Genomic DNA, 15,562 nt, shown 5'->3' with positions numbered 1-15,562 from the left:
ATACATCAAAATACAGGAGGGAATTACCCCTGGGATATGAAATTGTGTTTTTAATTTTCTTCTTTGTACTATTTTCTGTTTCTTTTTTTTTTAACATCTTTATTGGAGTATAATTGCTTTACAATGGTGTGTTAGTTTCTGCTTTATAACAAAGTGAATCAGCTATACATATGAATATATCCCCATATCTCCTCCCCCTTGCTTCTCCCTCCCACCCTCCCTATCCCACCCCTCTAGGTGGTCACAAAGCACAGAGCTGATCTCCTTGTGCTATGCGGCTGCTTCCCACTAGCTATCTATTTTACATTTGGTGGTATATATAAGTCCGTGTCACTCTCTCACTTCATACCAGCTTACCCTTCCCCCTCTCCATATCCTCAAGTCCATTCTCTACATCTGCATCTTTATTCCTGTCTTGGGCCTAGGTTCTTCAGAACCATTTTTCTTTTTTTAGATTCCATATATATGTGTTAGCATACGATATTTATTTTTCTCTTTCTGACTTACTTCACTCTGTATGACAGACTCTAGGTCCATCCACCTCACTAAAAATAACTCAATTTTGTTTCTTCTTAAGGCTGAGAAATATTCCACTGTATATATGTGCCACATCTTCTTTATCCATTCATCTGTCGATTGACACTTAGGTTGCTTCCATGTCCTGGCTATTGTAAATAGAGCTGCAGTGAACATTGTGGTACATGACTCTTTTTGAATTATGGTTTTCTCAGGATATATGCCCAGTAGTGGGATTGCTGGGTTGTATGGTAATTCTATTTTTAGTTTTTTAAGGAACCTCCATACTGTTCTCCATAGTGGTTGTATCAATTTACATTCCCACCAACAGTGCAAGAGGGTTCCCTTTTCTCCACACCCTCTTCAGCATTTATTGGTTGTAGATTTTTTGATGATGGCCATTCTGACCGGTGTGAGGTGATACCTCATTGTAGTTCTGATTTGCGTTTCTCTAATGATTAGTGATGTTGAGCATCCTTTCACGTGTTTGTTGGCAATCTGTATATCTTCTTTGGAGAAATGTCTATTTAGGTCTTCTGCCCATTTTTGGATTGGGTTGTTTGTTTTTCTGATAATTGAGCTGCATGAGCTGCTTGTAAAGTTTGGAGATTAATCCTTTGCCAGTTGCTTCATTTGCAAATATTTTCTCCTGTTCTGAGGGTTGTCTTTTCGTCTTGTTTAAGTTTCCTTTGCTGTGCAAAAGCTTTTAAAGTTTCATTAGTTCCCATTTGTTTAGTTTTGTTTTTATTTCCATTTCACTAGGAGGTGGGTCAAAAAGGTTCTTGCTGTGATTTATGTCATAGAGTGTTCTGCCTATGTTTTCCTCTGAGAGTTTGATAGTGTCTGGCCTTACATTTAGGTCTTTAATCCTTTTTTTTTTTTTTTTTAATTCTTGATGTGGACCATTTTTAAAGTCTTTATTGAATTTGTTACAATATTGCTTCTGTTTTTTATGTTTTGGTTTTTTGGCCGTGAGGCATGTGGGATCTTAGCTCCCTGACCAGGGATCGAACCTGCACCCCCTGCATTGGAAGGCAAAGTCTTAACCACTGGACCGCCAGGGAAGTCCCTTTAATCCATTTTGAGTTTATTTTTGTGTATGGTGTTAGGGAATGTTCTAGTTTCATTCTTTTACATGTAGCTGTCCAGTTTTCCCAGCACCACTTACTGAAGAGGCTGCTTTTTCTCCATTGTATATTCTTGCCTCCTTTATCAAAAATAGGGTGACCATATGTGCATGGGTTTATCTCTGGCCTTTCTATCCTGTTCCATTGATCTATATTTCTGTTTTTGGCCAGTACCATACTGTCTTGATTACTGTAGCTTTGTAGTAGAGTCTGAAGTTCGGGAGCCTGATTCCTCCAGCTCCGTTTTTCTTTCTCAAGATTGCTTTGGCTATTCGGGGTCTTTTGTGCTTCCATACAAATTGTGAAATTTTTTGTTCTAGTTCTGTGAAAAATGCCACTGGTAGTTTAATAGGGATTGCATGCAATCTGTAGATTGCTTTGGGTAGTATAGTCTTTTTACAATGTTGATTCTTCCAATCCAAGAACATGGTATATCTCTCTATCTGTTTGTACCATCTTTAATTTCTTTCATCAGTGTCTTATAGTTTTCTGCATACAGGTTTTTGTCTCCTTAAGTAAGTTTATTCCTAGGTATTTTATTCTTTTTGTTGCAGTGGTAAATGGGAGTGTTTCCTTAATTTCTCTTTCAGATTTTTCATCATTAGTGTATAGGAATGCAAGAGATTTTTGTGCACAAATTTTGTATCCTGCTACTTTACCAAATTCATTGATTAGCTCTGGTAGTTTTCTGGAAGCATCTTTAGGATTCTCTATGTAGAGTATCATGTCATCTGCAAACAATGACAGCTTTACTTCTTCTTTTCCGATTTGGATTCCTTTTTTTTCTTTTTCTTCTCTGATTGCTGTGACTAAAACTTCCAAAAATATGTTGAATAATAGTGGTGAGAGTGGACAACCTTGTCTTATTCCTGATCTTAGAGGAAATGGTTTCACTTTTCCACCATTGAGGATGATGTTGGCTGTGGGTTTGTCATATATGGCGTTTATTATGTTGAGGTAAGTTCCCTCTATGCCTACTTTCTGGAGGGTTTTTATCATAAATGGGTGTTGAATTGTGTCGAAAGCTTTTTCTGCATCTACTGAGATGATCATATGGTTTCTCTCCTTTAATTTGTTAATATGGTTTATCACATTGATTGATTTCCTTATATTGAAGAATCCCTGCATTCCTGGGATAAACCCCACTTGATCATGGTGTATGCGCTGTTGGATTCTGTTTACTAGTATTTTGTTGAGGATTTTTGCATCTATGTTCATCAGTGATATTGGCCTGTAGTTTTCTTTCTTTGTGACATCTTTGTCTGGTTTTGGCATCAGGGTGATGGTGGCCTCGTAGAATGAGTTTGGGAGTGTTCCTCCCTCTGCTATATTTTGGAAGAGTTTGAGAAGGATAGGTGTAAGCTCTTCCGTAAATGTTTGATAGAATTTGCCTGTGAAGCCATCTGGTCCTGGGCTTTTGTTTGTTGGAAGATTTTTAATCACAGTTTCAATTTCAGTACTTGTGATTGGTCTGTTTATATTTTCTATTTCTTCCTGGTTCAGTCTCGGAAGGTTGTGCTTTTCTAAGAATTTTCCATTTCTTCCAGGTTGTCCATTTTATTGGCATATAGTTGCCTGCAGTAATCTCTCATGATCCTTTGTACTTCTGCAGTGTCAGTTGTTACTTCTCCTTTTTCATTTTTAATTCTGTTGATTTGAGTCTTCTCCCTTTTTTTCTTGATGAGTCTGGCTAATGGTTTATCAATTTTGTTTATCTTCTCAAAAAAACAGCTTTTAGTTTTATTGATCTTTGCTATCGTTTCCTTCATTTCTTTTTCATTTATTTCTGATCTGATCTTTATGATTTCTTTCCTTCTGCTAACTTTGGGTTCTTTTTGTTCTTCTTTCTGTAATTGCTTTAGGTGTAAGGTTAGGTTGTTTATTTGAGATGTTTCTTGTTTCTTGAGGTAGGATTGTATTGCTGTAAACTTACCTCAGAACTGTTTTGCTGCATCCCATAGGTTTTGGGTTGTCATGATTTCATTGTCATTTGTTTCTAGGTATTTTTTGATTTCTTCAGTAATCTCTTGCTTATTCAGTAGTGTATTGTTTAGACTCCATGTGTTTGCATTTTTAACAGATTATTTTTCTGTAATTGATATCTAGTCTCACAGCATTGTGGTCGGAAAAGATACTTGATATGATTTCAATTTTCTTAAATTTACCAAGGCTTCATTTGTTACCCAAGATATGATCTATCATGGAGAATGTTCCATGAGCACTTGAGAGGAAAGTGTATTCTGTTGTTTTGGGATGGAATGTCCTATAAATATCAATTAAGTCCATCTTGTTTTATGTATCATTTAATGCTTCTGTTTCCTTATTTATTTTCATTTTGGATGATCTGTCCGTTGGTGAAAGTGGGGTGTTTAACTCCCCTACTATTATTGCGTTACTGTCAACTTCCCCTTTTACGGCCGTTAGCATTTGCCTTATGTATTGAGGTGCTCCTGTGTTGGGTGCATAAATACTTACTATTGTTTTATCTTCGTCTTGGATGGATCCCTTGATCATTATGTATTGTCCTTCTTGGTCTCTTGTAATAGTCTTTATTTTAAAGTCTATTTTGTCTGATATGAGAATTGCCACTCCAGCTTTCTTTTGATTCCCATTTGCATGGAATATCTTTTTCCATCCCCTCACTTTCAGTCTGTATGTGTCCCTAGGTCTGAAGTGGGTCTCTTGTAGACAGATATACAGGTCTTGTTTTTGTATCCATTCAGCCAGTCTATGTCTTTTGGTTGGAGCATTTAATCCATTTACGTTTAAGGTAATTATCGATATGTATGTTCCTATTACCATTTTCTTAATTGTTTTGGGTTTGTTTTTGTAGGTCTTTTCCTTCTCTTGTGTTTCCTGCCTAGAGAAGTTCCTTTAGCGTTTGTAGTAAAGCTGGTTTGGTGGTGCTGAATTCTCTTAGCTTTTGCTTGTCTGTAAATGTTTTAATTTCTCTGTCAAATCTGAATGAGATCCTTGCTGGGTAGAGTCATCTTGGCTGTAGGTTTTTTCCCTTTCATCACTTTAAATATGTCCTGCCACTCCCTCTGGCTTGCAGAGTTTCTGCTGAAATATTAGCTGTTAACCTTATGGGGATTCCCTTTTATGTTGTTGTTTTTCCCTTGCTGCTTTTAAATTTTTTTTTGTATTTAATTTTTGATAGTTTGATTAATATGTGTCTTGGCATGTTTGTCCTTGGATATATCCTGTATGGGACTCTCTGCGCTTCCTGGACTTGACTGACTATTTCCTTTCCCATATTAGGGAAATTTTCAACTATAATCTCTTCAAATGTATTCTCAGTCACTTTCTTTTTCTCTTCTTCTTGTGGGACTCCTATAATTCGAATGTTGGTGTGTTTAATGTTGTCCCAGAGGTCTCTGAGACTGTCCTCAATTTTTTTCTTTTTTTTTTTTTCTTTATTCTGCTCTGTGGTAGTTATTTCCACTATTTTATCTTCCCGGACACTTACCTGTTCTTCTGCCTCAGTTATTCTGCTATTGATTCCTTCTAGAAAATTTTTAATTTCATTTATTGTGTTGTTCATCATTGTTTGTTTGCTCTTTAGTTCTTCTAGTTCCTTGTTAAACATTTCTTGTATTTTCTCTATTCTATTTTCAAGATTTTGGATCATCTTTATTATTATTACTCTGAATTCTTTTTCAGGTAGACTGTCTACTTCCTCTTCATTTGTTAGGTCTGGTGGGTTTTTACCTTGCAACTTCATCTGCCCTGTGTTTCTCTGTCTTCTCATTTCGCTTAACTTACTGTGTTTGGGGTGTCCTTTTTGCAGGCTGCAGGTTCGTAATTCCTGTTGTTTTTGGTGTTTGCCCCCAGGGGCTAAGATTTGTTTATTGGGTTGTGTAGGCTTCCTGATGGAGGGGACTGGTTCCTGTGTTCTGGTGGATGAGGCTGGATCTTGTCTTCCTGGTTGGCAGGACTGCATCCGGTGTTGTGTTTTGGGGTGTCTGTGACCTTATTATGATTTTAGGCAGCCTCTCTGTTAATGGGTGGGGTTGTGTTCCTGTCTTGCTAGTTGTTTGCATAGGGTGTCCAGAATTGTAGCTTGCTGTTCGTTGAGGGGAGCTGGGTCTTAGTGTTGAGATGGAGATCTCTGGGAGAGCTTTCTCCATTTGATATTATGTGAAGTTGGGAGGTCTCTGGTGGACCAATGTCCTGCACTCAGTTCTCCCACCTCAGAGGCACAGGCCTGACACCCGGCCAGAGCACCAAGACCCTGTCAGCCACACGGCTCAGAAGAAAAGGGAGAAAAAAACAATAAAATAAAATAAAGTTATTTAAATAAAAATCAAAAAGTAATAAAGAAAGAAAGAAGCGAGCAACCAAACCAAAAAACAAATCCACCAATGATACCAAGCGCTAAAAAGTATACTAAAAAACAAAACAAAACAAACAAAAAAAATGGACAGACAGGACTTCCCTGGTGGCGCAGTGATTAAGAATCCACCTGCCAATGCAGGGGCACGGGTTCGATCCCTGCTCCGGGAAGATCCCACATGCCGCGGAGCAACTAAGCCCATGCGCCACAGCTACTGAGCCTGCGCTCTACAGCCCACGAGCCACAACTACTGAAGCACGTGTGCCACAACTACTGAAGCCCGTGTGCCTAGAGCCCGTGCTCTGCAACAAGAGAAGCCACTGCAATGAGAAGCCCACGCATCGCAATGAAGAGTAGCCCCCACTCGCCACACTAGAGAAAGCCTGCGCACAGTAACGAAGACCCAAAGCAGCCAAAAATAAATAAATAAATTTATATATATTAAAAAAAAAAAAACGGACAGACAGAACCCTAGGACAAATGGTAAAAGCAGTGCTATACAGACAAAATCACAGAAAGAAGCATACACATACACACTCACAAAAAGGGAAAAAAGGAAAATATACATTATTATATTAAAAAAAAAAAAGGAAGAGAGCAACCAAATCAGTAAACAAATCTACCAGTGATAATAAACTCTAAATACTAAACTAAGATAAACATACAACCAGAAACAAATTAGATGCAGAAAGCAAACCCCAAGTCTACAGTTGTTCCCATAGTTCACCGCCTCAATTTAGGGATGATTCACTGTCTATTCAGGTATTCCAGAGATGCAGGGTACATCAAGTTCATCATGGACATTTAATCCGTTGCTCCTGAGGCTGCTGGGAGAGATTTCCCTTTCTCTTCTTTGTTCGCACAGCTCCCGGGGTTCAGCTTTGGATTTGGCCCCGCCTCTGCGTGTAGGTCTCCTGAGGGCGTCTGTTCCCTTTTGGGAAATCTGAGGCCTTCTGCCAGCGTTCAGTAGGTGTTCTGTAGGAGTTGTTCCACATGTAGATGTATTTCTGATGTATTTGTGGGGAGGAAGTTGATCTCCACGTCTTATTCCTCCGCCATCTTGAAGGTCTGTCTTCATAAGTCCCGCTCTGTAGGAGAGCACCACTTTTCTCCAATTCCATAAAATCTTCAACAGTGATGAAAATATAGTCCACTCCAGGAACCTCACCCTCCTTATGTGGCCCTGTGGTGCCTAGAGCTCTGTTGAAAGGAAGCAGAGAAGCTGCACGTCCTCTCCTATGTTTCCATGGTCCTCATCAGTGTCTTCTCAAACCACCTGTACTGATCCAACCCATTCTCAGATCATAGAATTCTCTTGATAGAAGTAGTCTCCACTGAACTTTGATTTTTTTCAGCCTGGATGTCCAGAATTTTCTTCTTTAAGCCAGACACAGTAAGACAAAACTGCCGCTGAGTTTTTTTTTTCCCCTCCTCTCAAAGATGAAGCCTGCAGCACTTCTCTCTCTCTCTCCCTCTCTCTCTCTTTCTCTCTCTTTCTCTCCCCTGCTCTCTCCCTCTCCCCTCTCTGGCTTACACTCTCTCCCTCGGTTTCTCTTTCCTCAACCCCCACCAGCAACCTCATTCTCTTTTCTGTTTCTTAATGTTTCTTTAATAAATACTCAATATCACTTGAATAATAAAAATTTACAAGCTTTTAAATTAAATACAGCCAGGACAAATAGAAACTAAGATGAATAATGCATTCAAGTTGCAGAAGCCCCACTCTCTAAAACCACCATGATGAAAACTACAGGAAAAATGTTCCTACATTGTCAATCCTCATCCTCATAGACCCTTCCAAATCGCATGTCTCCCATGAGCATTCATGAATGTTGACTGCATAATACTCATGTTCTGCTATAAATAAAAATATTCTGACCTCAGAGAGTCCTGTAATATCTGTATCAGAAATGTCTGAGAAATTCATCAATTAGGATTCTGTTTCCAATTCCAATAGTGAAAATCATCATAAATAGTTAGACTAGAAAAAGTTAGATATGAAGATGGAAGAAGAAAGAGTCTGGCATTCCAGGTAGAACAAATAGCATTAAAAAATGCAGGATAGCATAAGGCATGTATGCGGAACCCGGAGTTATACAACTGTGCTGTTAACTAATATAGTCTGGGACATGATACCACAACATAGGTTGATCATTGAAGACTTTGCCTGGTATGCTAGGAAGGATGTCGAGCTTTATTTTTGTACAGTTTCTCATTACCTCTTTGTTTCCTTGATCCTTACACTCTCCAGCATCAGATCCCTCTGACCATGCTCCTGTCCCTTGCAGGACATTTGGTCCTGTCCGAAATGTTGATAAGACATTTGGTCTACACCAACAGGTTCTTGAAATTTGATCCTATCCAAAATGTTATGAGCATATTTGGTCCATGCCAAATTGTTTTGGACAGGACCAAATATTAAGGAACTTTTGGCATGGACCATATGTCTGCTAACACTCTGAAAGGTGGGAACAACTTATTTTTCATTGTATCTCTGGTACGTAATAGGTACTTTAAAATGCATGGTAAATGGAAGAAGTCTTCCAAAACAACCTTCCAACTATGTGTTCTAGCTTTATCCTCTCCTGCCCTAATCCCTCCTCCCCATTTCACCAAGGTTATCTTTCTTAAACATAGATTTCTGCAGGTCACCCTCCCTTCATAAAACTCCTCATGGCATATCATGTCCTATAGGATAAAGCCCAGCCTCCTTATTCAGGCACACAAACCACTTCATCACTCTATCGTCACCTTTCTCTATGGGTCACACTAAAGTGCTTATGGTTCCCCAAACACATTACGTGCTTAGATCACTCCATGACTTTGAGTGCTTGTCCCTCCATTATTTACTTGTAAAACTCATTCTTCAAAATGGAAATCAAATTCCTCCTCCTCCTTTACAGGTAATTAACCTGCAAGCAGCATTAACTGTTCTCATTTCTGGGCTACCATAGTATAATCTCCACTTTTTAACTCATTTCCTTGGCTGGTAATTACCTAGGCAAACACCTATCTCTCTTGCAATACTGAAAATAAGCAGAGAGCAGTAATCATAGATTGTTATTGTATTCCAAGTACCTGGCATAAGAGCTTTGAGAATGAATAGTAGGGTTAATAAATGTTCATTAATGGAATAAAAAAAATAATGATCACTACTGTGTTTGAAAGGTTTTTAGAAAGTTACCTTAATGGCTCAAGTAAGAGGTGATGAGAAACTCTTGTGATGAAGATAGAAAGAAACAACTGGGAGAGGCATTTGGAGGTAAACTGGAACACTGTTACCCTTGTCTACAGAATTATAAACTACATTCTCACTCATAAATTATGTAACTACTCTTCCTTGGTAAACATGTACTACTCTATTTTTGATGAAATAAATATGAAGAAATTCTGTCAGAAAATTTATTCTGTGTGTACAGAGTCTACTATTAGATGAATTTTTGTTGAATATATTTGACATATACACTGCATAAAGTTAAAGTGTACAACATATTAATTTGATACATTTACATATTGTAATATTGTTGATGTAGTGATATTTAGCATCTCTATCGCATCACATAATTATAGTAAAATATTGCTGCCTGTATTCATTACACTGCATATTAGATCTCTATGTCTTATTTACTACTCATTGCAAAGTTGTACCCCATAAGGGTTTGATAAGCATTTGTATTAAGGAGAAAATATCTTCCATTAATACCTTGGTTTTTAAATGAACAAGCAAACAATACCAACAGAAATCCAAAACCTAAAATCACATCATGATTGTATAATTCTTTTACCTTCTCTTGCTGGTGGAATGGTTGGAGGAAAAGTAGGTGGCCGAGTAGGAAGTGATTCTGTAAAGGAGAGGGAGAAAGAACATCAATTAACCATCTCATCTGTGGCGAAGAGAGGGAGGTCATGGAGTCATAATTCTTCAGGGGAGTCAGTGATTTTGACAACTGTCTTCTTTGAGAATTTAGTGAATTTAGTACCCACTATTAATCAGCCAAAGCCTGTGAAAAGTGGTTCCAATCATCCCCTCAACATCAGACTGAAGGCTTGAAATGTCATTTTGCCACAATTCAGTTTACCCAGTGGGAGTCAATGCAATCAAACTGTCAACTACAAAGTGGTTTTAATGCTGATTTAAGGCCGGAACCCTGCCAACCTATTTCAGATTAGTCTCTGGTTGCTCTCACACATATAATCAACTTTATTTCCATTCTGCCTAAGGATTGACCATCAATCCATGTTCAATAGCACCTTCTCCCTTTTTACCCTGCATCCCCAGGATGTGGTCGCCAAGGGAATCTGATTTACTCTCTATTACATTCAGACTGTGTCTGGGAAACTTTCAGTTCTGAGAACAAAATGGCAGGACCTTGGGAGGCTACGGTGTGTCCTGATCAGTTTAACCTGGATAATGAGGGATGAGAAATCTGTGTAATACGTGGAGGTGTGGTTTGGTTAAAGGTCACAGGTATAGTCACATCAGAGCAGTGACTTTCTTACCAATTCACATGGTAAAGCACCAGAAAGTTATGGCATCATTAGGTAAACATCCTAATATTATTTTTTTGACATATTCTTTTTTATTATTCTTATTTGACACTAAAGATTTAAGAAAAATTGAGAAAATGATTTTTATTATTCCAGTTTAATATGAGGGAAAACCCTCAACGAATCATAGCCATTCACACAGAGGAATGTTCAGCCTCTGCAGACAGTAAGCGCCAACTAGCTGGAAGGACTTGAGCTCAAGCAGACTGTTTGCTGGGAATGTTGTAAAAGGAATTCCTTCACTGCCAGGAAGGTTGGAAGAGACAAATTTTAAGGTCTCTTCCAATTCTAGGAGCCAATAAAATAATATTATTTGAGTAAAGTGATTCAACATTTAAAGGAATGAGGTATATTACTGATATGGAAAAATGGAAAAGTGTTTGAGATTAATCCTTATGTGAAATGAAGCAGAAAACCACGGTATGATCGCATCTGTGAAAAATGAAAAAATTCTATTTAACTGATAAATATAATATTGATTTATCTATACACGTCTATATGGTTATACACACACACACACACACACACAAAACAGGTAACAGGCAGAACTTCTTGAAGGAGACCAAGCTGTTACAAATGGGTATTTCTGGGAAGAAAGAATGAGGGACGAGGGAAGGTGACAACACAATATATACCTTCTGTTGCATTATTACAGATATAGAATATCACTTTTATCTTTTAAAGGCAATTTTTTGGAAACTAAAACGTTTCAAAAGTAAAACAATTTGAGACATTTTAACATTAAAACTAGGACCGCAAAACTTTTTTGAAAGCACCATCAAATCCTTCTAGAGCCAGACATATTTATCTTAAAATTTGTGGAAGCAGTGGGTCATCTTTATAATGGTGCATTTTCTTTAATGTGAAAAACTGAGGCATATCTTAACTTTAGTCGATAAATCAAGAACAAAATCAATGAGTGGCTCTGGAAGCCAGATCAATATGTTTGGTCAGAACATGCGGCCTAAGAGTCTCTTGGGTAAGAAGAACCACAGTGAACTGGGAACCTGTGTTTATATTCTCTATGTGGCACACAGATGGTCCCTGTGTTCAAGTCTGTGAGAAGCTGTCACATAGAAGGGGGAACAGTCTCTATCTGCATTTGCTTCAGAAGGTTGGACTAGAGCCACTGGGTAGAAGCTATAAGATGACAGATGTCCCCAACAGAAGGAAAACATTTATACCAAACAGAGCTTTCCAAAATAACCCTGGACTGGTAATTAACAGTTGTGAGGTTAAGGTTAGGGGAATTTGAAGGAGACCAGAGTCCCCAAACTCAAATATTTTTAGAGGTCAGTCAAGTAATGAATGGGAGCAAAGAACATAGCCTAAACATTAAGGAGTAACAAACTTAAGGGCACATACACTGTCTAAAAGAGACAGCAGTTACTGAGTTTCTGTAGATTTAGCACCATAAGGATTTGTGTGCCCTGTGTTGTCAGATCTTTTGAATTTTCAAGAATACTTTAAAACTTAAAAAAAAAAAAATAGCCCAGAGAAAAACATAGCTGACAGTGAGATCTAACCCCATGGCCATCAGTTTGTGACTTCCAGGAAGACAGCAAGGGTGATAATAAAAGTACTTGTTCAATAAGATACAGGTTGAAAAGTTCCTCAGCAGGCTCTTTTCATTGGATCTTTACCACCACCAAAGGAGGTAAGAGAGTAGGTATTTAATTTTATTGGTAAGCAAAAAGCAGCTCAGAGATGTTAAATTGCCCAAGGCCACAATGCTAAAAAAGGACCTCAACCAAGCCTATTTGACTCTAAATCTCATGCACTACCAGGCCTCTAATAATTTTGAAATTATATAATCCTCTATCCATAAAACAAATTCTAATGAGCAATCAGAAGCAACAAACAACTGATACATTCTCCAATGTGGATAAACCTCAAAAACATAGGCTAAGTGAAAGATGTCAGATGCAAAAGACTACATATTACATATTTCCATTTATATGAAATGTCTAGAAATGTACAAGAAAAAGTAGACTGCCTGGAGCAGACAGTAGGAAAGAAGACTCGCTGGGGATGAGCTTGAAAGCTCTCTGGATTGATGGGAATGTCCTAACATTGGACTGTAGCGATGGCTGCACAACCTTTTAAATGTACCAAAGATCATTGAATTGTACGCTTAAAATGGGTGAATTTTATGGAATGTAAATTATACCTTAAAAATACATGTGTCATGTAAAATGTTGAATATTTCAGTGTTATGAAATAAAGTCTCTGTGTTGGAAAGTAGATGATTCCATTAACTATACTTTCACCTTCTCTGTTTGAAGATTATATATTGATGATGATTTCTTTCTGCATGTTCAGAGCAACTGAAAGACCTATATACATGGGTAGTAGAACTTTCTAAACATCAAATGCATGATAGAGGGGCTACCAAGAAAGCCCATCGCCCACCACCTATTCCGATACCAATCTTTGGGGATTTCAAGTTTAAGTTCAAGATATTGAGTTGGGGACACACAAATGTCCCCTGGAATTCACTACCATTCAAACCATTTTAATGTTTGTGGCCTCTAGGTCAGGAATCCTTGATTAAAAGGATACCAAGAAGTTGACATACCAAGAAGTTGATACCCTCCTTGCTGTTTAGAACATGTAAAAAGTGCTTTGTTTTCATTTTATACTTTGCCTTTCCCTTCAGTGCGTCAGATTTCCAGCCAGCTTGGAAAAAGAGCGAGAGCCTCTTAAGTAGGCAAGTCTAGGGTCAGCCAGTTGGAACGTCTTGGCTCCATTCCCACCCTCATGGCTGTAGTAATGTGCCATTGTTTTAATGTCGGGACCCAGTCCTTACACTTCATTTCACACTCCACATTCCACAGATGTTCCTAATGGAAATAGATCACAATATAGGTCATTGTTTCAAGCACTTTGCCATCCTATGGCCTTATAGTCCCTGTGACAACACATGGAGGATGGAAAAAAACCATACAGATGACATTAGTGGGCCACAGCAGGGAATTCTGGGACTGAATAAGACACACAAAATTTGTATTACAGATATTCCCACACAGCAATGGCTAATATTTTTCAAAATGGAATAAGATTTTTGAACCAAAACAGGATGCCTAAAATATTGTTTGTTCATGAAGACAGGGATCAGGAGAGAACACGCTTGACTTACGTGTTTTTTCCGTAATGCTCACACTGGGTCCCTCAATCTCGTGGAGCTTTGTGTAAACACTGATTTTATATTCTGAATCAGGTTGAAGTCCATAGAAGCAATGTCTGTTTGTCCCTCCACCTAGAGTGGATTCTTGCTTTTGTGTATCTATAATAAAAACAAAACAAAACATACATGAACAAAACATACATACATGAACTTTTAAAAAACTTTTTAAAAACAGCCATCAGTACATGATTTGCTTCTAAAATGCTTAATATGCATGGCCTATTCAGATAACTCCAGAATGAATTAAACTTGTTTGAGGGGGTGTATCTTTTTTTAAAGAGTTAACATATCCACTGTTGCTTTTATATAATTGAAAATCACATTTTATATGTTCAGAAATGAGACTGACTAGTAAAAGGCTGCTGAGGTCAATCCTTTAACAAATGGAGAACTGTTAATGTTTATAATTATATGTACACATCTTAACTGACCTTTTGAACAGGTGTCAAGGTGAGTATATTTATTTTTTAAAAATTAGAATTCCCTTTTATTCAATATGATTCTCCAGAACACAGTCAAACAATCAAAAATTGACATAAAAAGATACATCCTTTTGGCCCCATACAACTTATTACCATACAATAGGATGCCCTTCTTGCCAATGGCCTAAAGATATAAGTATGGAGTTAGAAATTGTAGGGTGCTAAGCAGGTCTCATGCCTGTGGGCTAAGAAGTGGGCTTCCAGGGTCTCAGAAGCTTCATCTATGGGTCCAGGCGGTTTGCATAGTTGCCACAAATGCAGGCAAGAGCTTGGAACAGCATTGGGACAGCCAGGGTGTCCCCGGACTGTCCAATTCATACCTCTCAGTCTTGATTTTTCACTGACACTCAGGATTTCTTTCGATAGCAAAGGAGACTCCTAGGTAGCTAGGAGGAGGCTCTCCAAATTCCTTGGATTCACTTTAACGATCCTTTTTTATTCTTTTAAAATCATAATTGAGGAAATAGGACATGGTGCTTAAGTGGCTTACGACCATAAATCATCCCATACATCTTGGTCTCCCAACTCCTGGTTCCAATATTCTTTTTGTTCTACCAAGGAGACATGCCACACACAGCCATTTCCACTGCCACCTTCTCTGTCCTGGCTCCACCATGGCAGAGGCATGACAAAGAATTTAGGAGGCCTGATTAACTGTTGGCTAATTTCTTCATTCCCATATCCACAGCAAAATTGCTTTGCCTTCCTAGAAGAATTAGTGCTTGCCCTCAGGTTTGGAGACTGGGAGAAGTTGGATTAATTATATTAGTCACTTCCTGAGAGCTTACTATGGTACGTGGTTCAGTGCTTGGTATTTAATGATAAAAATAAGAGCAAAGGTAGTAATGGCCAACATTTAGTGAGTACGTACCATGTACCAGGCACTATTCTTAGGATTATATGTGTATTAATTCATTGGATCCTTATAATATTTATAATTATCCCCAATTTAAAGACAAGAAACTGAAGGCTAGGAAAGTTAGTAGCTTACCCAAGTCCATACACTAAGTAGCAGAAGTGAAATGTAAATTCAGAACTTGAAGCCCAGTCTCAGAGGACGTTGCTTTAATTTCCATTAATATATCATAAAATAACATAAGTTAAATATACAATTTTTTTCAAAATGAAACAGTTGGAGAGCTGCTGAGTGCATATGAAATTAGTAAGCATGATAGTAGGGAGATCAGATGAGTCCTCGTGGCTCAGTGCTTTATAGCTCCATTGGACACAGCTGCCTACCTTGGTGGCTTCCATTACTGAAGAATTTAAAATGGGTTTTTTTTCATAGGCATAGAGTGTTTATTTATTTATTTTTTAACTACATGGATAATTGGTTAAGAAGAATCCCTGCTACCATGAAAAAAAC

The 15,562-nt window shown here is 38.0% G+C and overlaps 1 protein-coding gene across 4 annotated transcripts in view; it reads right to left on the bottom strand.

Annotated features, from left to right (window-relative positions):
- Positions 1-15,562, bottom strand: part of COL14A1 (collagen type XIV alpha 1 chain) — a 238,104-nt gene that overhangs the window by 98,887 nt on the left and 123,655 nt on the right. For all 4 annotated transcript variants that reach the window (XM_061172169.1, XM_061172166.1, XM_061172167.1 and 1 more), the window contains exons 23-24: positions 13,667-13,813; positions 9,765-9,821 (exon numbers count right to left, since the gene is read on the bottom strand). In XM_061172169.1, the coding sequence (XP_061028152.1) occupies positions 9,765-9,821; positions 13,667-13,813 (204 nt within the window). The remainder of the gene's footprint in view (positions 1-9,764; positions 9,822-13,666; positions 13,814-15,562) is intronic.

Source organism: Eubalaena glacialis, chromosome 17 (assembly GCF_028564815.1).
Source record: "Eubalaena glacialis isolate mEubGla1 chromosome 17, mEubGla1.1.hap2.+ XY, whole genome shotgun sequence".
NCBI lineage: Eukaryota > Metazoa > Chordata > Mammalia > Artiodactyla > Balaenidae > Eubalaena > Eubalaena glacialis.
Note: the sequence above shows the minus strand (reverse complement) of the source record. Positions and strands in the feature narration are given on the sequence as shown.